Consider the following 22,593-nt stretch of genomic DNA (forward strand, 5'->3'; position numbering starts at 1 on the left):
ATTATCCTAAGCAGGATAATGCAGGAACAGAAAACCAAATACCACATGTTCTCACTTAGAAGTGGGAACTAAACATTGGGTACTCATGGACATAAAAATGGCAACAGTAGACACTGGGGACTACTAATGAGAGAGGAAAGGAACAGGGCAAGAGCTGAAAAACTACTGGGTACTATATTCAGTATCTGGGTGATGGGATCAATCATACCTCAAATCTCAGCATCAGGCAATATACCTATGTAACACATCTGCACATGTACCTCCTGAATCTAAAATAAAAGTTGAAATTATTTTAAAAAATTAAGAAAAGAGTAAGTTGAACCTCATCAAAATCAAAATCTTCTACTCTTTGAAAGGCACTGTTAAGAGAATGAAAATACAGCTGCTGACTGGGACAAAGTATTTGGAAATTACATATCTCATTAAAAGACTTATATTCAAAATATATTAAAACACTGAAAATTTGATATAAGTAAACAACTCAATTTTTAAATAAAGGGCCAAAAAATTGAGCAGACATTTTACCAAAGAAGAAATCAGGATGGCAAATAAACACATGAACAGATGTTCAACACTACTAGCAATTAAGGGAATACAATTTAAAACCACAATGAGAAACCACTACACACACAGTAGAATGTCCAAAATGCAAAAGACCAACTACAGTAAGTTTTGGTGAGGACAAGGAGAACTCAGAACTTTCTTACACTGCTGGCGGGAATGTAAAGTAGTACAACTACTTTGGAAAACAGTTTGGCTGTTTCTTAAAATGTTAAATATATATCTATGATACGAGCAAGTCATTTCACTCCTAGGTGTTTAACCAAGAGAAATGAAACCATGTGTGCATATAAAGATTAATATAAATGAATTTCATAGCAGATTTGTAATAACTAGAAACTGAAAATAACAATTCCGTCACTGAACAGGTGAATGATTAAACAAACTGTAGTATATACAAAGAAATACTAATTAGCGATAGAAATGCCCTGTTGATCCATGCTACAATATGGATGAATGTCAAAGTAATTATTCTGAGTGAAAGAAATAAAATATCCCAAAGGCATTAGTCCTTTTCTATAACATTGTATAAAATGCAATCTAGTTTACCCTGACATAAATTAGATCAGTGTTCACCTAGGGTGGGAGCAGTGGTGTTGGGGGTAGGGGTATGCCAGAACAATTACAAAGGGATATGAGGTAACTTGGGGGCTGATAAATATGTTCATTATATTGATTGTGGTGATGATTTCACAGGTGTATACATATATCAAAACATCATATTTTAAACTTTAAATATGTATTATATATTGAATATCAACTATCAGATTGTCAAATATGGGTCAAACATATAAAGAAGTATTTGTATCTTATAAATGAATAACAAAGAAGGTGAAAGATCTCCACAAAGAGAACTGCAAAACACTGCTCAAAGAAATCAAAGATGACACAAACAAATAGAAAACATTCCATGCTCATCGATAAGAAGAATCAACATTGTTAAAATGGTCATACTGTCTCAAACAACTTGATTAAGTGTTATTCCTATTAAACTATCAATGACATTTTTCACAGAACTAGGAAAAACTATTTAAAAATTCATATGGAACCCAAAAAAAGCCCAAATAGCCAAAGCAATCCTAAGCAAAAAGAACAAAGCTGGAGGCATCACGCTACCCAACTTCAAAGTATACTACAGGGCTATGGCCACCAAAAAACGTGGTGCTGGTACAAAAACAGACACATAGGCCAATGGAACAGAATAGAGAACTCAGTAATATGGCCACATACCTATGACCATCTAATCTTCGATAAACTGACAAAAACAAGAAATGGGGGAAGGATTCCCTATTTAATAAATGGTGCTAGGATAACTGGCCAGCCATATACAGAAGATTAAAACTGAGTCCCTTCCTTACTCCATATACAAAAATTAACTCAAGATGGATTGAAGACTGAAATGTAAAACCCAAGACTGTAAAAACCCTAGAAGACAACCTCAGCATTGCCATTCAGGACATAGGCACGGGCAAAGGTTTCATGATGAAGACACCAAAAGCAATTGCAACAGAAGCAAAAACTGGCAAACGAGATCTAATTAAAGAGCTTCTGCACAGCAAAACAAACTGTCAACAGAGGAAACGCAACCTAAAGAATGGAAGAAAATTTTTGCAAAGTATACATCTGACAAATGTCTAACATCCAGCATCTATAAGGAACTTAAATTTACAAAAAAACACAATCCCATTAAAAAGTGGGCAAAGATGTGAACAGACACTTTTCAAAAGAAGACATACATGTATCCAACAATCATATGGAAAAAAAGCTCAGCGTCACTGATTGTTAGAGAAATGCAAATCAAAACCACAATAAGATACCATCTCACACCAGTTAGAATGGCTATTATTACGAAGTCAAAAAACAACAGATGCTGGCAAGGTTGTGGAGAAAATGAAATGCTTATGCACTGTTGGTGGGAGTGTAAATTAGTTCAACCATTGTGGAAGACAGTGGGCAATTCCTCAAAGACCTAAAGACGGAAATATCATTCAACCCAGCGATCCCATTATTGGGTATCCCAAAGGAATATAAATCATTCTATTATAAAGACACATGCACATATATGTTGATTGCAGCACAATTCACAATGGCAAAGACATGGAATCAACCTAAATGTCCATCAGTGATAGACTGGATAAAGAAAATGTGGTACATATACACCATGGAATACTGTGCAGCCATAAGAAAGAATGAGATCATGTCCTTTGCAAGGACATGGATACAGATGGAGATTATCATCCTCAGCAAACTAATGCAGGAACAGAAAACCAAGTACCTGATGTTCTCACTTATTAAGTGGGAGCCAGATGAGAACACACGGACACATAGAGGGGAACAAAGCACACACTGGGGCCTATCAGAGGGTGGGGGGTGGGATCAGGGAGAGGATCGGGAAAAATAACTAATGGGTACGAGGCTTTATACGTGGGTGATGAAATAGTCTGCATAACAAGCCCCCATGACACAAGTTTACCCATGTAACAAACCTGCACATGCACCCATGAACTTAAAAGTTAAAAAACAAAACAGAGAAATAACAAAAAACTATCAAAGGACTTGAATAGGCAATTCATAAATGAGTATAAATGACTGATAAACATAAAAAAAAATTATAAATGTATACCATTTTTCATATTGTATTTTATATTATTGTATATCCACCAATTAAAATAGTAAATGTAAAAACTCTTGGTCATATGTAGTCTTGGCAACATTTTGGGTAAATGGGAACTCTCGTACAGTGCTGGTGGGCATATAAAATCGGTAAAACTTTGTTGGAGGGCAATTTGACAATATACAACAAAAATCTAAAATATTCAATGCTTTTGACACAACAATTTCACTTCTAGGAAATGATCCTAAGTAAATAGGGCTGCACACAAGGACTTAGAAATAAAAATATTCATCAAATCTATTTTTGATATAATAGGAAAATATTATAAAGAACCTAAAAGATCAACATTAGAGAATTTGTTGAATAAGATATAGTATGTAGAATAAGATATAAATCTCTATATCTTATAGAATAAGATATAAATCTCTATATCTTATAGAATAAGATGTAAATCTCTATATCTTATAGAATAAGATGTAAATCTCTATATCTTATAGAATAAGATGTAAATCTCTATATCTTATAGAATAAGATGTAAATCTCTATATCTTATAGAATAAGATGTAAATCTCTATATCTTATAGAATAAGATGTAAATCTCTATATCTTATAGAATAAGATGTAAATCTCTATATCTTATAGAATAAGATGTAAATCTCTATATCTTATAGAATAAGATGTAAATCTCTATATCTTATAGAATAAGATGTAAATCTCTATATCTTATAGAATAAGATGTAAATCTCTATATCTTATAGAATAAGATGTAAATCTCTATATCTTATAGAATAAGATGTAAATCTCTATATCTTATAGAATAAGATGTAAATCTCTATATCTTATAGAATAAGATGTAAATCTCTATATCTTATAGAATAAGATGTAAATCTCTATATCTTATAGAATAAGATGTAAATCTCTATATCTTATAGAATAAGATGTAAATCTCTATATCTTATAGAATAAGATGTAAATCTCTATATCTTATAGAATAAGATGTAAATCTCTATATCTTATAGAATAAGATGTAAATCTCTATATCTTATAGAATAAGATGTAAATCTCTATATCTTATAGAATAAGATGTAAATCTCTATATCTTATAGAATAAGATGTAAATCTCTATATCTTATAGAATAAGATGTAAATCTCTATATCTTATAGAATAAGATGTAAATCTCTATATCTTATAGAATAAGATGTAAATCTCTATATCTTATAGAATAAGATGTAAATCTCTATATCTTATAGAATAAGATGTAAATCTCTATATCTTATAGAATAAGATGTAAATCTCTATATCTTATAGAATAAGATGTAAATCTCTATATCTTATAGAATAAGATGTAAATCTCTATATCTTATAGAATATGATATAAATCTCTATATCTTATAGAATAAGATATAAATCTCTATATCTTATAGAATAAGATATAAAATGAAATTGTAGAAGACTGTTTAGAGACATGGAAAGCTGCCTGTTACATACCAGTAAGTGAAAAAAGTTACGATCAATATATAGAGTATATTTCATTTTAGGCAAAAGATATGTATAATATGTATATTAGTGTCTAGGAAAAAGGTATTTGAACGAATTATCTTTGAATTAGGTAATATAGATAATTTTCATTGTTTTCCTTCTGCTTCTCTAATTCATTTTTCTACAACGAAGATGTATTGCTCTTATAATAAAAACTCCAATAAAAGTTATTTTTCAAAAAATATCAGTGCTAATGCCCTATAAATGATACTGTGAGAAATATTAGTCTTGGGTCTTAGTGGCCAAAAAAAATATTTAGCAAAAGTCTGCAAAAAGGTTTTGGTGCCGCAGGGAGGCCTGAAATGCTGCTGCTCTATAATTGGAGCCCTGTGGGGGGTACTGCTTGGGTCTGGACCACCAAAAAGTAATGGCATGACCGCCAGCCTTGCCCTGGAGAACAGTTGGCACAGTTTTGGGCTTCCTGCAAAAAGAATAGCTGCAAACAAGGATAAAAAAATCAGCACCTGTTTTGCCTGGGACAATGGGTCCAGTTAGGTTGGGTCCACTTGGCATGGCCGAGCCTCTACTGGGCATCTATGTCTAAGCCATATGGTCAAGAGTGTGACAGCAACAAGCACTTGCTAGTCCCAAGGTTTCATTTTTATAGTTATGGAAAAGTGAGGCCCAGGTGGGCCTGTGCGTGTGTTGCTCAGGCAACCTTCCTTTTGGAGAGTTGTAGCAGTGGCTTGAGGTGAAATCAATACCAGGGTGTCTGATAACTAAAATAGCCAGTTCTGGAATAGTCTCACCTAGTGGGATCTCAACACTCCAGACTTAATGAAGAAGAATGAGCTCTGACACATGGCTTAAAAAACTCCAACTCTCCCTTCTCCCCTTACTGCTGGGAAACATGAAAATCAGGGTCTATGAGTTACTGTTCCTGTGCCACAGAACCATGAAGTTCTGTAAGGCTGTTACAGCCAGCTGACCTCAAACATAGGGGAAACACACAGTGGCTGGCATCTCACCACTCACTGGCTACAATAGGGCTGGTGAATGGCTTTCATCCTGTATATATCAACTACCACCAGGCTTGGTAAGAACATTAAAATGAATTTCAAGGCAGTGCCTGGGCTGAGTGAAAAAGAATGTCATGACTGACTAGGGATGTCTTGGCTGTGGGAGGAGTGATTAACAGTATCTTTGCCATGTATTTCCACCTTGGTCTAGAATATCTGTTATCCTCAAAATAGGGTTTCTTCATTAAATCTCTCCCACTATCGATTATTCCTACAGAATATCAGATTAATTCTTCTTATACATTACTTTTAGTATGTCATTCTCCTATTTAAAAACCCTCGAAATATTTGTTCCCATTCCCCGTGTAGTACATCTACTTCCTTTGTTTTATATTCATGGCCTCCACAATTTGATGTTAATTTCTCAGCAACCCTACACAAAACCTCCTCTCCAGCCTCCCTGGCTTATTTCTCATACCCAGAGCACACACGGTGGTCTGAAAGGGCCACCTATAGGAGTCAGGGATGGGAGCCTGTCCAGATGGGAGCAACTGGACTAAGACCAGGACGAGGCACAAGCTGGGGAAGTTCAGGATGGGTGGAGGGCATTAGGATTGTTGGGGTGAGGGTCTGAGGCAAATCTGAATGGACAAGCTGTGGCTGAGGCTTGTTCGTTTTGATGGCCTAGTTTCTATCCCAGTTTAGCTGCCTGTCATCAGTCTTAAAGCAGTGGTGTTTTACAGTTGTTTCTGAACAGACATCTGATACATATCTTGCACATTTTTCATCTTGGGGCTCATGGAATCTTCCTCACCTTGAGTGCCCATTTCTCTTCCTTTCTGCCTATTTGAATGCCACCCATTCTGCAGTGCTCAGCTCCAAAGCATCATAATGAGGCTCTGTCTGTCTCAACCTACTTCTCAGAGTCCTGATACTTGACATCACTGTCTCATTCATCTCCACAATTCCATGTGAGCCTCCTAGTTCTATAGTGCTGGCGTGACACTGACATTCACCATTCAAGTTCATTTGGTCCAGGCAGTTACATTCAGGGACTTTATGAATACTGACTCACTGTCGCATTCAAATGGAGCAGTCTGGATGTGGACTGGGATTTTAAGGTGTCTCTTAACTGCTGGATTTAAATACCAGCCTAAGGTAACAAAGCACCATAAACTAGCAATGGAATGTGGCAACATAAAGTACAATAAATTCTTATTGCCCATGGCTAAAATGAAACAAAATATTATTCCAGAATAAGGGAGAATGAAAGTAAAGCTATCATGAAAAAACATGAACAGGTTAACTTGTCCAGCATGCTAAATGGCACCTGAGTGACCCAAAAGAGTTACTGAACTTGAAAATAAACAATTGCTGCCACCCTGCTTGTGACCGGGCTGTGATGAACAGTTATGAGAGTTTCTCATAGTGATTCTAAAATAAAGAAGTTCACAATAAGTTTACTATATGTAAGCCAAAGGCAATATGCAGTTTGAAGCTTCTATTAATTCTGATCAACATGATATAGAAAAACTCAGTGCCAAACTTGTATAAATCATGGGCAACAGAGTGAAACCCCATCTCTACTAAAAATACAAAAAATTAGCCGGGCGTGGTGGTGGGCGCCTGTAGTCCCAGCTACTCGGAGAGGCTGAGGCAGGAGAATGGCGTGAACCCGGGAGGCGGAGCTTGCAGTGAGCCGAGATTGCGCCACTGCACTCCAGCCTGGGCGACAGAGCGAGACTCTGTCTCAAAAAAAAAAAAAAAAAAAAAAAAAAAAAAAAAAAAAATCATGGGCAACAGAATAGGGCTACTTGTTACTTTCCCTGTGTCTTATTTTTACTCAAGTCAAAAATAGAGAAATCAGATTTTTCCATATGCTGATAAGCTATGAAGATTCTTTGCAAGTTTCAGATGAAAACGAAAATTGAAGGTCATCTTTCTGTGCTCTAATCCTAAAGATAACAGGCCCCTGTGGCCATGTTGATAAGTCATCACCAATATGACTGGGAACCCACTGGCCTCCTGTTCCTCGCTAGTTCGTGGGTAAAAGAATACAGAAACTTTAAACTTTGAGCCACAGGAATAATTCTAGCTATCATTGTCAACATTTGGGATCACATAGAGTTAGTATGAAGATTTTCCCCACTTTGTAGGACTTGGCTTTTTGTTTTATTTTAAAGAGGAGTTTTATCCTGAGCTCAAGCAACCTGTCTCAATCTAAGTAGCTGGGATTAAAGGTGTGAGCCTCATGCCTGGCTTCAAAAGCATTTATCACGAAGCATGAGATCTGTTTGATCTCTTCAAATGCACGAGTGCCTCCCTCACTCTTCTCTTAGGGTGACCATGTGGGCTGGACTGTCCTGGTCACATAGTTGTCCTCGTGTAATTATTAATAGCTTGCTTTTCTACTCTCAAAAATGTCTTAGTTGGATGATAAATTACATGGTCCCCTTTTCATAGCAAGGAACAAATGTCCCTGCCCTGGAAAGAGATATTGGTAGGGAAGGGCTGTACCAAAAATATTCTGTCCTTTTATTTAAATTATGACTTCCCTTTGCTTCTCTTTCTCCTGGCAAATCTTCTAAGATATACTTGTCAGAGGAGATTCCATGTTTTCCAGCTTAGCAGTATCAATAAAGACCGTAGCACCGTTTCTCAAACTGAAGCCCAAGGACTTGGGGATTCTCAGATGACTCTCTGCTAACTGAGCTCCCAGTGAGAACGTGGGTAATTTTATATTTCATATTGAAGCTATTCTGAATTTTTAAAGATATATTGTAGGTATATTCTGTATCATCTGGATGGGCACTATGAGATTCTAGTGCTTAAGAAGTTGTTTATGGGCCAGGCATGGTGGCTCACGCCTGTAATTCCAGCACTTTGGGAGGCCGAGACGGGAGGATCACAAGGTCAGGAGATCGAGACCATCCTGGTTAACATGGTGAAACCCCGTCTCTACTAAAAATACAAAAAAATTAGCCAGGCTTGGTGGTGGGCGCTTGTAGTCCTAGCTACTCGGGAGGCTGAGGCAAGAGAATGGCATGAACCCGGGAGGTGGAGCTTGTGGTGAGCTGAGATCTCACCACTGTGCTCCAGCTTGGGGGACAGAGCAAGACTCCGTCTCAAAAAAAAAAAAAAAAAAAAAAAAAAGAAGGTATTTATGTTATTATCAAGCTAACCCCAAGCAGTACTATTTTAATATTTGTGAAATAACTTGAAAACACCAAAGCTGTTTTTAATATATAAATTCTGTATTTATGGAAAGTTGGAGAGAAAACAGCATCATAAGATGCTACAAAAAATCAAAGATTTTTGGTAATTCAAACAGAAAATCGGTGGAAGAATCGAAAAATCATGTGATGTACAATAGCTAAGACATACTGAACACTAAAATCCTACACCTTAATGGTATGTATCATGCTTTGATTTCATGAGGCAATATAGTTTTAACAGAACAGCATCATCTGAGGTCTTAAATTAATGCTATTTATTTTATTTTCTAATTGTTAACAATGTTTTAGAGCTTTGTGGATTTTAAAGTTGTATAAAACTATATGTATACAGAATTTTTTACACTGTTAGGTTTGTTCATTTTAAAATAAATATTTTAATAAAACACTGGGGACCCAGAAAAAAAAAAATAAAGAGGAGTTTTAGATCTTAGGTACACAGCACAAGAGGAATGTACAGAAACTTCTCATATATTCCCTGTCCCTATTCCATGTATAGGCCTATTTCCCCGCCCCCGCCCCCCCCCCGCCCACCAGGCCTTTTGAAGGCAGAAGAATTCTTCTCTTCCACCTTGTCCATCTCCAGAGGTCATGTGTGAAGGTTTTTCTGGCATCTTCATGATTCTGGTGTGGGGGCCCAGGACTTGAATGCCCTTGTACAACTCCTTGCTACCAGAGGGCACTACCCATGTGGGAAATAACTTGGTGAAGGTTTCCAACACTAGATGACAGGGAGGTTGTACTTGGTGAAATTAATTCAGCACTTGCCTTGAGGAGTTTATCTGGGTTAGCTTTAGGCTATATCTACAGAAAGCTGGTCTAAATAGTATAGTCTTCCTTTTGGAGGGCGCTGATATTTGACTTTCTCCTCGAAAGTTGATTATTGCTCTAGTTGAGGTGGGAGGGGATCATGGAGGAGTACCGGGGAATGGTTAGCAAGAGGAGAGGAGATATAGGAGCTGTTCTTTACTGCTGTAACTTTCTCAAAGTTTCAAGAGTCAGTCTGATTAAGAGGATCTGGACCATGGCATCAACCCAAGAGGATTCAGAAAGGAGCCATATTGGAATCTAGACAAGCCACAGAGTACAGACTAACAACTGCATTCACCTCATATGGAAAGTCAGCCAAGTTTCCACTAGTGAGTCTGGATTCTGTAGGCAATTTAGTGATTTCCTGTTGGCCACCCCCTACTGCTGCCTCCTTCCCACCTGCAAGCAGTCACCCATCCATAAATCCTGTCCAGTCCTGGATTTCTGCCCAATGTTTCCAAGGGTTAGACTCACCAAGTAGAGCAGAATTCCCAGGATCCAGGACCAGCTGTGTTCCCAGAGGAGACGTCAGCACTGAAGGAAGGTTCGGTCCAGTGGCAGCGAGCAAGGCCCTGATGTCTTCCAACTGTGTGGGGACTTGCGGGGGATCTGTGAGGAGGCAGAGGGTGGATCAGGCAGGTTAAAGCACAAGGCTGTGTCAAGTGAAGAGGAAGAGGTGGGTATGCATGTATGTGCACATGTATGCATATATGTAAGATAGGCATTACTATTGTTGCCTTTTAACATTATTTTTCCTATAGAGGAGTCCCTATCAAGGTGAGTCTGAATTTCAAACTCAATATAGGTATTTGATGGCTGAAATGATAAGGTAAGTAAGAAGAAGCAGGCATACCAAGTTCAGGGGTTTCTCATTTTAGACCACTGGGTACCTACACATTTGTAGATAAGTTAAACTATATGATAAAGATACTTTTTTAAAAAGGTGAATTTTAGAATTTACTATGCCAAGTTCTGTGCTAAATACATTTCAGTCCATTTTTCATTTAGCCCTAGTAACAGTCTTTAGAATGAGGCACTGTGTTATTGTCTGCACAGACAGAGAAACACCACATGAATTTCTTATTTAAAAGGACCCTTTTCTATGAAGCAAAAGATGCAGTTGTGAAGTTGGTGACTTAATTTTCTTTGTGGTTTGGATTTTTATGCCTAAGTAGGACCTAGATAGAGCAGGAAGGAGAATGTTGCTATGTGATGCTTCATCATTCAGAATCTTACAAGGAGTCAGCGCTGAAGTCATCAGATGTCGCAGTTAATCAATGCTAAAAGTGACTAAAATGGGAAATATATAGTGGCTTATCATTTCTGCTGGACAAATAAAGAGGCAAGAACCTGCTGAACTTAGTAGTGGGATGATCCCAGATTCTCTTGGAAAAGCAGCAGATGCCTTTTCCCCTCTTCCTGCATCTCCTGAGGAACTGCAATTTACACTCCCAAGGCCAGCTCCCACCTTTTTCTCCAGAGCACTTGTTGGAATGGAAGCAGCAGCCCAGGAGTATTGCTCTTGAAATGGATGGTCATTTCAACAGCATACTGCAACAGCCCTACTACATGCCTGGCACCTTGTAAGGCACTTGTTAGGGCTGGTGAATTAATAAGTCACAATGGTGCCTGAGTCTATTTGAAAAACATACCTGCAGTCTTTCTGTCTTTGACTGACAAAGACCATTGTATAGAGAAAACAATGATGAACTTGAGATTACATATGTGTGTGTGTGTGTATATATATATATATATGTATATATATATATATATATATATATATATCTATAAATATACTTGAAAAAGAATCCTTTTCATATGGCATAGAGAAAAACATCATGCCTGGGTTCAGGAACCCTCTGTTTGAGCCATGGCTCTGTCATTCACTAATTAGGTCATTTAAGTCCTCAGAGCCTTAGTTTTCTCATCTACAAAATGAGGTTCCTTTCCAAGATCTCTTTCTACCCTGGAATACCATGATTTTAGGAATTGATGGTGGCAGTTTACTCAAAGTGTCTCTTTTTCTCTCCTCCTCAATATTTCCTGTTGAAACTCATGAAACCTTTGCTTATTTACTAAGAGCCAAAAGGGGAGGCTACTTTCCATCTTCAAAACAATCAGCTCTTTTTGGGCCAAATGTTGGCCCCTCCTAATGTCCTTACAGCTTTGACAGTAATTTTCCTCTTCACTGCATGTCCATTGGCTCTTCCAAGGAAAACTGGAAATTCTCCAGGGGTAGAGGCCACCACTTATATTTCTCCTAAAACTTTACCAGTGTCCAGGTGACATGGAGCTTAATGTCAGCAACATTAAATGGCAACACTTAATGAATATCTGTTCAATGGACTATATGAATACATGGGTGAAAGTCTGCCTTACTACACTTCAAGTCCTCATAGCACAGGTTAAGTCACAGAACTTGGGGTGAAGTCTCAGCTTCATCCACAAAATGCCCCCTTTAAAAATTAAGCTGCATTTTTGCGGATTAAATGAGACATTTCTTTGATGTTTATAAAGTACCTATTAAAAGCTAACAAATTTTCCTTAATAAACCAAGAACTGTGATCAAGAAAAGCCTTAAACTTAAGAGTCTTGACAGTGATTTTTTTTTCCCCATGAAGTTTGATGAAAATGGGGAAGATGTTTTGCTCTTTGAACACCATGTTCACTGTTAACACTGTATTAGAGTTGGAATGCAGTAAGCACCTGCCTATAGAACATACACACTTCATTGGCAAAGCCACAGTAGCAGCCATACATCTTAGACTTTCATCTCTGTTAGCAGAGGCAACAAGGAAGGATTATTAGGGAGAAAAATCTCATTGGTAAGCACCGTAACTCAGTGTGGGGCAATATTCCCTGGGCTCTGGGCTCCAGACTAGCAGCTCAGCTGGATGAAACCCAGTGCAAAACAAATGACATCTTTCTCTGAGCCAATTTTCTGTGGCTTCCTAAGATGGCTGGAGGTTTATGTAGCCACCAGTGAGATGAAAACCTGTTTGGGCCTCTCTAAAATCTGAGTGGGCAGGGTCTAGAAGGACCTATGTGTTGGTATATCTTCAACTCTGGGTGTGAAAACAGAAGTGTAAAGTTTAAATATTTTTCCCTGAGGAAGTCTGTAATGTATGTTTATGTCTGTATGTGTGGCATGAATTATTGTTTCTTACATCTTTCCTTTTTTTCCTTAGAATGACAGCTTTCTCTAGGTGAGAAAGAGCATAATTAGAGCATAAGTGCTCTAATAATTGCTTTTTTGAGAAAGCCAAAAAAAAGTTTGTTTTTTTTTTTTTTAACTTTATCTCCCTAGCACCCAGACTTAGTGGGGAAGAACAGCAGGGTATCCCTAGTCCAGGGGGCAAAAATGGTTATAGCTTGCAACATGGCTGAGTCCAGAACTGGGCAATAATCAGATGGTGGACGGTGTCCCAGCAACTGTTATTTTTAAGCACCCATTTTATACCAGAAGCCATGCCAGACTCTTTAATCAGGGGTTCTTATGTTTAGGGGTACATGCGGAGACTTTAGATGGACTAGACCATAAGCTTCCTGGAATGATATGAAAAATATTACATGTATGAATTTTTCTAGAAGGAGGAATCCATAGTTTTTATCTAATTCTCAAAGAAGTCCTTAATGCAGGAAGAGTTAAGGATAATTGTTTTAATTAGGTTACCTCTGTTTGAGATGCCTGTTCTCCCCTTGCAATCCCTGTGTCTGGAGTCTCTGCATAGAGACCAGTATCTAAGGCTTAGCAGAGTGAAGTAACTTGCCCAGTGCCAGGCAGTTAGTAAATGGAAGAGCCAAGGTTCAAGGTCGTGTTTGGGCTCAAAGTTTGTGTTCTATTGAAAGGCCCTAAATTGGGAAGAAGTGAAGGGATACCAATTTTATCTTTTATGTCCTTAATTGGATTAGGGCACAAAGGAGGTAGAGGGTGGGTTAGATAGTCACTCCCAACAGGGTGCAGCAGAGGCAGCCAGCTTTGAAGTGTTTACCTAGGATCAGCAGCTGGGTGCTCTCAGTCAGCTCTCCATGAAGATTGGCCGCCCTGCAGGAGTACAGGCCCTGATCCGAGGACGACACGTTTGTGAGCAGCAAGGAGCCTTCGTGCAGATGGTAGGGGGAGCCCAGTTTGCTTTTATTCCTGAACCAAGTGACTTCAGCTTCAGGCACTCCTAGGCAGAAAAAAAAAAAAAAAAACCCACTCATCAGTCAAACACATTTAGGTGAGCCCAGAGGCATTTATAGCTTCTTGAATCCCCCTTCTGTGGGGCTGCTCTACAGGGACATCTTCTACCAGGCTTTGGCCAGACTAAATAATGCCCAGAGCCTGGTAGGATAAGGATATAGGCTTCAGGGTGACAAAAGAATCAGAATAAATGTTGATACAAGATAAACATCTCAGTTGTCTCCAGATCTTTTGCCTTTTAAACTTACAGTGATGAGGCAGGAAGAGGGAGGCCAGTACAAAGAGGAGGAAACAGGCAGCTGGCAAGGGGTCTTGCCGAGGTGGAAGGAGAGTATCCAAATTCTTTGGAGAAAATGTATTTGAAAAACATCAGAACCAATGTATACACCAGTGAAAATGAAACTAAATGAAATAAACATAATGTTGAGTAAGAGATGCCAGACACAAGAGTACATACTGTATAATTTCAAAAAAAAAAAAACCTGGTAACATTAATCTATGTTGTTAGTAGTCAGTGGAATGAATGGGGAGGGGTTGTGACTGAGAAATGGGACAACGGGCTTGGCCACTGGCGATGCTCTGTGTCTTGACCTGGGGCTGGTCTGGTGGGGAGTGTTCACTTGGTACCTTTATGAAACACGTACTTTTCTGTATAGATATATTTTAATAAAAAGTGCAAAGCTATACAACATTAAAATATATGTATGAACTAGACAAATGGAAGCTGCTAGATTGTCACTGGAGTTGACACTCTATGTAGAAAACATGCTTGTATTTTTGGAAGCCTGCGTATCTTCTCAGAGCAAGAGAACATGAAGTGGTAGTATCAGTAGAACCACAGGAAAAGGACAAAAGGAAAGTGCTCAACTCTTTCCACAATCCAAGTTTATTTTCTGTGAGAGAGATGGGGAGATCTTCTGCTGACTTGGGATGGGCTCTGTCTTTGGAAGCCAGGCTCTGTGCTCTAGGGACCCTGTGAATTCCTCAGGAAGTTTCCTTGTGGTTGACATGCTGGAAAACAGGCCCTGGGAGTTTAGGATGAGCTTTCCTAGATGCTGCTTTAGGAGGATCCTATAGGAGGCTGGGTTCTGAGTATGTTGAGAGACTGAAAGTCTGTGGCACGGATTCACAGGTCTCCAGAGAGCAGAGAGCACCCTCCCCTACACAACTCAGCCTGCTGACCCAGCTCACACAGTTTACTTATAGAACTCACTGGCATGTATCCAGGGCATGCTTAAAGTGTAAAGTTCTGGCCGGGCATGGTGGCTCACGCCTGTAATCCTAGCACTTTGGGAGGCCGAGGCAGACAGATCACAAGGTCAGGAGTTTGAGACCAGTCTGACCAACATGGTGAAACCCTGTCTATACTAAAAATACAAAAATTAGCCAGGCATGGTGGTGGGCACCTGTAATCCCAGCTACTCAGGAGGCTGAGGCAGGAGAATCACTTGAACTTGGGAGGCAGAGGTTGCAGTGAGCCGAGATCACCTCACTGCACTCCAGCCTGGGTGACAGAGCAAGACTCTGTCTCAAAAAAAAAAAAAAAAAAAAAAGTGTCAAGTCCGGGGAAATGGGGTCAAAGCCAAGAATGGCCAAGGAACCAGACCTTTAGTCTAGTGGTCTAGTGTTTTCCCTGAGCTGGGGCTGGTTTTTGCCTGTGGGCCAAGGGCAGTTTGCCCTTAATGGCTAGCCTTCTGTTGAGAATGCAGTCTTCAAAGAGTTGCCTGTGTATCTGTTACATGTCCTTGAAATTGGCTAGAGAAAGAGAGGCAGGGTTATCGAAAGTGGGTGGAGACTTGGATACCACAGCCTTGTCACATGAGAGAGAGGCACACTAATCTGGCTCTAACAGTAGGATACTTGATGCTCAAGTGCATAAGAGGGGCAGGTTGGCATCATCTCTAAAGATACCTGGAGAAAAGACACAGGTGAGGGGTGGAACAGCTGACTTTTCATTGCAGCACCACTAGGGAGAGCAAGAGCATCGTGATGCCTGTCCATGTCAGCTTGGACTTTGGACCCTGAGCTGAGCTTTTTTCCCATTTAAAAGAAAAAAATCCACGGCATTTAGGAGAAAGCCTCAGAAGTAAGTTGAAGAAATGCACTCTTAGCTATTTTTCTCCTGAAAGAACAAGGAAAAATGAGTTCCTGCGAACCCTTTTCTTTTCCTTTCTTCTTTTCCTTCCCCTTCCTTCCCCTTCCTTCCTTCCTTTCCCTTCCTTCCTTCCTTCCTTCCTTCCTTCCTTCCTTCCTTCCTTCTTTCCTTCCTTCCTTCCTTCCCTTCCCTTTCCTTTCCCTTCCTTCCTTCCTTCCTCCCTTCCTTCCTTCCTTCCTTCCTTCCTTCCTTCCTTCCTTCCTTCCTTCCTTCCTTCTTATTGAGATGGAGTCTTACTCTGTCACCTAGGCTGGAGTGCAGTGGCATGATCTCGGCTCACTGCAGCCTCTGCCTCCTGGGTTCCAGCGATTCTCCTGTCTCAGCCTCCCAAGTTAGATGGCATTACAGGCGTGCACCACCACGCCCGGCTAATTTTTGTATTTTTAATGGAGACAGGGTTTCGCCATGTTGTCCAGGCTGGTCTTGAACTCCTGACCTCAGATGATCTACCTGCCTTGGCCTTCCAAAGTGTTGGGATTACAGGCACGAGCCACCATGCCGGCCCTGCAAACCATTTTCTAGCATTATTCATCCTCTTTCCCTCACATTGCTCACATGCAGCACTTACTGCCTGCATCTTCCTTTGAGGAGGGCTGTGGGCAGCAAACAGAGACTCAGGGGGAGAGAAAATGAAAGTGAGAGTGACAGAGGGGAGGAGGGAGGGTGGAACAGAGGGAGAAGAGAGAGAACCCAGGAATGGAGACAGACCTGGGAGCTATTTCTCACTCCCCCAGGAATTGCTTGCAAGCTTCTTCCATTCCCTTGATGTCTGTCTATCTCATGCCACTCTATAATTGTTTGAGAGGACAGGACTGGATATAAACCAAAAGGGCTGAATTCCTCTGGTGACAGCAGGGGGCTTCATGGGAGAAATGGAAATGTTCAGAATAGCAGGGTGGAGGAAGAAACCTCCAGTTTCTGTAAACCTGGAACCATGGACGTGACAGCAGTCCCAAGGGAAGAGAAATTAAGTGGGAATCATTCTTTAATCTACTGGCAAACATCTCTCAGATTCATTCAAGCACAGCTCTGCATTGTGAGTTTGCCAATGTAGGTATTGTTGCTGGTGCCACATTTTGAGGACTTCCTGCCTGGAAATGTGGGCCTTAAGTGGAGAATGATATTATGAGGACACCTTGGAGTGACAGCCAGTCCTTCCATAACTGGCTCTGACATTACGCATGTAGAATGAGGAAACAGAACACAATAATTGAGGCGTTATAAAGATTTTTTTCTTTTTCTCTCAGGAGATGACAATGATGCTTTAAAAAACTTCACCAGCTCTTGAATGTTCCACAGAGTCCCCTGAAAAGGTAGTGATACACATGCCTAATACTGGTGTTCAGAATACCTCAACATCAGAGTGTACTGAGAGCCATGCAAACGTATCCTGAGTGTGTTAAAGGGAGAAATATCATTGACCGAACATTTGCTATAAGCCAAACATTTTATAAACACAATCACTTATTTTTCACAATGATCCTGTGAAGCAGGTACTATTTAATAACTCCATTTTATGAGAAAAAGGGTCTCATAGAGATTAAGAAATCTGCCTAAGGTCACATTTGTTTGGATGCCTGAACGATTACATCGGAACAGAGTTTCTGTTCCCCCCAGTTCCCTATCCTACAGCCAATCAGTAACCCACCAGTGCCAGGGTGGGAATTCAGACTGAGATACCTTTAATGCCAACAGTCCCCATCTTAACAAGTGTACACCACCTGCCATTATACTAGCCTGACTCTTGAGAGAAAATCTGAACTGCTGCTTTACTATTTCTGAACTGTCAAATGCTTAATTCCTTTCTACTTTCAGAATTAATGTTTCTGCTGTGGTTGTAAAACCAAGGTGTTGTCAGGAGAGAGGTTCCAGAACCCATGTGTTCTGGCTTTTTAGCTCTTTCTTGTTGAGAAGCTTAGTCAGGTTGCGGGAGATGATCTTTTCTAGCCTGCTGTAGTGTGACAGCAAATGCCACAAAAAGAAACACCTGAAAATGACAGAAAATATGCTCTACCACAGAACAAAATCCAAAAGCTATGTTGTTGTGGACCAGCTACTTGGATAGGCTCCACATGCTAACCTCCCTGGTATTATTTGTATCTTAAAACAGGGAAGGAAAAGAACCCATGTTTGCATTTTCCCCTGTGGTATATCTTTTCAACAGCACCATGCTCTCCCTGCTGCTTGAAAGGATCAGTAAAACAGCTTAGTCATAATGGGTGGTAACTTGATATGATTACAGGGTCCAGTGCCTTTGATGTCCACGGAGCTGCCAGGTAGGGTGATGCTATAATATTCTTTTTAAAAAAATCCCAGACAGGGTATTCTTGTTAACTGGATCCCTTATTATATTTGGAAGGCTGCCTGCACCATGGCAGTGTGTCAACATCTCAAGGTGGGGTGTCCACTCAAAGGTGCACCTTTACATGGGAAATTCTAGAAGCTTCCTAGGAGATGTGGAGGTAGGGTGGCTTAGGGAAAGAAAAGAGAAAGGACACAGTAACTCAACTGTCAGTCTTGTCAATCATTCTAAAAAATCATGGCAGTCTGGAAAGAAGGTTTCCAGCCTTCCACGTTTCTCCATACTGATTGTGGCAGACAATGATAGCTCTTCACAAAACCAGTTTCCCTCTTTTTCCTGAGTATCCAGTGAGTCTACCTTCCCCAGCGTCCTTTGTAGTTGTGTGTGGCCATGTGACTAAAGGAATGTGAAAAGTCTTAATGTGTGCTCCTTCCAGGTGTGGCCCTTAAAAGCCTTCTCAACCATCCCCCATATTCTGTTTTCTCCTCTCCTGGTTGATAGGATAGAGGTAACCCCTAAGGAGACCCTGGAAGGCATGTGTTCCAGATGTCAGACCCACCAGCATCCTACGACCCTGAATGACACTGTGGGAGCAGATCCTCTCCAGATGACCAGGTGTACTCTTTGGGCTCTTAGGTAAGCAAAAATAAAACTTCTATTGTATTTGAGCCATTATACATTTGGGGGTCTACTTGATACCAGAGTCTAAGCTATCCTAATACACCACTCATCACTGACTCATGAACTATTTCTGCATCCTTAGTCCTGCTGATTTTATCTCCTAAGTCCTTCAAATACTTCCTTTGCTTTTAGGAGAAAAACCTAAACTGTACCATAATCTATGAGAACATGTAAGATCTAGCCCCTGCCTACCCACACCTCCTCAGCCTCATATGCTACTTTCTTCTCTGCTCTTGATGTTATAGCCACACCACCAGCCAGGTTTCACTTCTTTAAATGCAGCACGCTCTTTCTACCTCAGGCCCTTTGCACATTCTGTTCCCATTTACTGAAACACTGCTTCTTCCCTTGATCCTTTATCGCCGACTCAGTTTTCTGATGTCTTCGGAGAACAAATAGAGAACAAGCATGGGAGTGATACAGTGGATTAGGTCACTTTTCAAGAAAAAGCCTATCATACTCATTGCCTAATGCTGTTGATGCTTTAGGATTGGGAAGAATGTGAGGCTGCATTTCATAAGCTGAAAGCACATGTATGCAAAAAGTTGTTTAATGAAAAATTGCTAACAATTCAAATATGTGAGTCAGTCTAGGTAAATTACATAATATTCTTAACATAGGCTATTATATAGCCATTAAAATTATGCTTATGACACAGACAAATGTTTATTACTGAGAGGAAATAAAGCAGGATGAAAGGGAATCATTAAGGAAATATAATAAATTGTCAGCTGTGGTTGAGTTTGGAGAGAACGACTTTGAACAAGCTGTTTTCTTTCCTTTTTGGCCTCTTATATTTTTCTGTGTTTTTCTAAAATTTCTTTAATACGCTAATATTTTATAATAAGAAAATAACAACTGTATCTACATATCGCATTGTATTATCATTATGTATTTCATAACTTTTCTCCTTCCCAGACTGTGAGCTTCCTGAAAATTGTATCTTGTTTATCTGTGGCTCCTTGGATTAGGAGAAATCTGATCTAACCTGGATTAAATACTCCATAAAAAGCTGCTAAATGACTAACATGAATGAATTTGACATAAAATACTGCTTTAAGCAGGCCCTTATGGAGTCACACTTCCCTGTCTATTACGAGAGTCTGGGTTGCAAATTCTCAAGCTAGAGTATTAGCTACTGGCAGTGTTATTGGTGCTTAGAGAATCCCACCTAACCAATCAGGAGGCCACTAAGCTGCCTGGCTAGGAATGGGATAGAGATGACCAAGAGTAAGGAAAGAGCCTTAAGAGCCACTTATAGCAGCAAAGTAAAAGTAGTCCTCTGCCATTTGGCATTTAGCATTATAGCTGTCAGTACTTTAACTGGAGACTAAGCTCACAGATGATTTCCTTGTCCAGCAAATTCACTGTGTAATTATAAGCAGGCTCTTTCCCACCTACTTTGAATGAGTATCTTGTTTAACAAAAGGAATAAGGACAAATAAACAAATATTTATTTTAGTTAATCAGCATTAATACAGATGGTTTTATGGGTAAAAACAAAAATAAAGACTGCAATGTCATAGCCAGGGAAAACTAGGTATATCAGGTTCTCACTATAAGGTTATCAAGTGAGCCTCTGGACGAAGTCCCAGAGAGAGGGCCCTAGGCGGCACGAAAGAGTGGCCAAAGCTCGTTTTAATGTCTTAGGCTCCCCCAACGTAAATACTTCCTCAGCCAGATTCTGGTTCTTTCAGTCTCCTTTAAATGCCCATTTCCTTGTTTTGCTGCACTTTCCTCCCCTATTTTTTTTTTTTTTTGAGACAGAGTCTTGCTCTATTGCCCAGGCTGGAGTGCAGTGGTTCGATCTCTGCTCACTGCAACCTCTGCTTCCTAGGTTCAAGTGACTCTCATGCCTCAGCCTCCTGAGTAGCTGTGATTACAAGCACTTGCCACCATACTTGGCTAATTTTTGTATTTTTAGTAGAGATAGGGTTTCACCATGTTGGCCAGGCCAGTCTCAAACTCCTGACCTCAGGTGATCCACCCACCTTGGGCCCCCAAAGTGCTGTGATTACAGGTGTGAGTCCCCGTGCCCAGCCCCTCCCCAATTCTTTTACTCCCACCAGTTCCACCTCTCAAGAAGATACACAACGTGGTCCATCATGTCACCAGTGTTTCATCGCCAAAGCATGTGTCCATAGTGATCAGGTGTGTGTTGAGGGGTGATGGTTCTGCAGAAAGGGCTCTACCGGCACCACCATTAATCCCTGCACAGAGGGGTAGCTCATTCATGCCAATCCCTGTCAGGGGTTTTGTCTTACTACCTATCTAGGAGTACAGGGCTGAAGGGACTTGGTTCTAGATTTCACTGATGAGGCTGGAAGGGAAGCATCAAAGGCCATGAGAAGCTCTACAAAGGCAAAGCTAATGCACATTTACAAAGATAGATTTATATTTCAGATATCCTAATTTTTATTTTTTGAGATAGGGTCTCGCTCTGTCACCCAGGCTGGAGTGCTGTGGCATGCCCATGGCTCACTGCAGCCTTGACCTCTGGGCTCAAATGATCCTCCCATCTCAGCCTCCCTCAGCTGAGACTACAGGCATGTGCCACCACACCTGGCTAATTTTTGTATTTTTTTGTAGAGACAAGGTTTTGCCATGTTGCCTAGGCTGGTCTTCAACTCCAGGGCTCAAGTAATCCGCCCACCTCAGCTTCCCAAAGTGCTGAGATTGCAGGCGTGAGCCACCAGGTCTGGCCATATTTCAGATATCCTAAAGCTATCAGAATATTTCAAAGAAAATCAGACTTGGCTATTATTTGGAAACAGTAAGTCCTAGGTTAAGATATTCCTCCTACTTACTCTAAAATGGGTTTTCTGGTCTTATAAGTAACAAATTGAGGTAAACCTTCATAGGATGAAGATCTAAGATGAAGAAACCACCAAAGCATGGGGTGCCACTGCCTATCTATTCTGCAGACAGGGTATGATCGGGGAACCTGGGTTTGGTGTGGCCATGCCACTGTGGGGTATATCTGAGGAGGACAGCAATCAGAAGACTAGTTGCCCAACGGCACAAGAACCATTCATTTCTTCATCGCATTGTGGCAGTGAAACCCCTAGGGTACAAATCACAAATGAGTGGTCTACAGGAAGGGAAAAATAGTAGCTGGGCCTCATTCTGCTATATGTAGGTGTTTTCTGTCTTTTAATTGAAGGTTACCACCCCCTATTGTCTACTACTCCTTGCTTCACTGTGCCTTCCTGGTCCCTGTTGACCTCTGAGTTTGCAAGGCCCACCTAAGGGCAATGCCTGTATCAGAACTCCACTGGCTATCTTCTCTAATAACTCCTGCCCACTTCTGACGTGAGCAAGCTCCGGGCTGCTGTTGGTCTTACCTCTTGCCATTTTTGTCACGTCCATCCAGTCCTTACCTTCCCATCCCCACTGCCCTGAGTTCAGGCCTCCATGACTTCTCCTGTAAACTACAGTGATGAGTCTTACTTGGCCTTTCTGTCCTAGTATTTCCCTTCTTCAATCCATTCTCTTCAATGCTGGTGGCTTTGTCTTTCGGAAGCATGGCTCTTTAACGTCACTTCCCACCTG

At 40.4% G+C, this 22,593-nt stretch overlaps 1 protein-coding gene across 2 annotated transcripts in view; it reads right to left on the bottom strand.

Annotated features, from left to right (window-relative positions):
* ADAMTSL1 (ADAMTS like 1) overlaps positions 1-22,593 on the bottom strand; it is a 956,380-nt gene that overhangs the window by 77,342 nt on the left and 856,445 nt on the right. For both annotated transcript variants that reach the window (XM_063609087.1, XM_055294157.1), the window contains 2 exons: positions 13,710-13,889; positions 10,192-10,326 (listed from right to left, as the gene is read on the bottom strand). In XM_063609087.1, the coding sequence (XP_063465157.1) occupies positions 10,192-10,326; positions 13,710-13,889 (315 nt within the window). The remainder of the gene's footprint in view (positions 1-10,191; positions 10,327-13,709; positions 13,890-22,593) is intronic.

The sequence above is a fragment of the Symphalangus syndactylus genome, chromosome 9 (assembly GCF_028878055.3).
Source record: "Symphalangus syndactylus isolate Jambi chromosome 9, NHGRI_mSymSyn1-v2.1_pri, whole genome shotgun sequence".
Classification (NCBI taxonomy): domain Eukaryota; kingdom Metazoa; phylum Chordata; class Mammalia; order Primates; family Hylobatidae; genus Symphalangus; species Symphalangus syndactylus.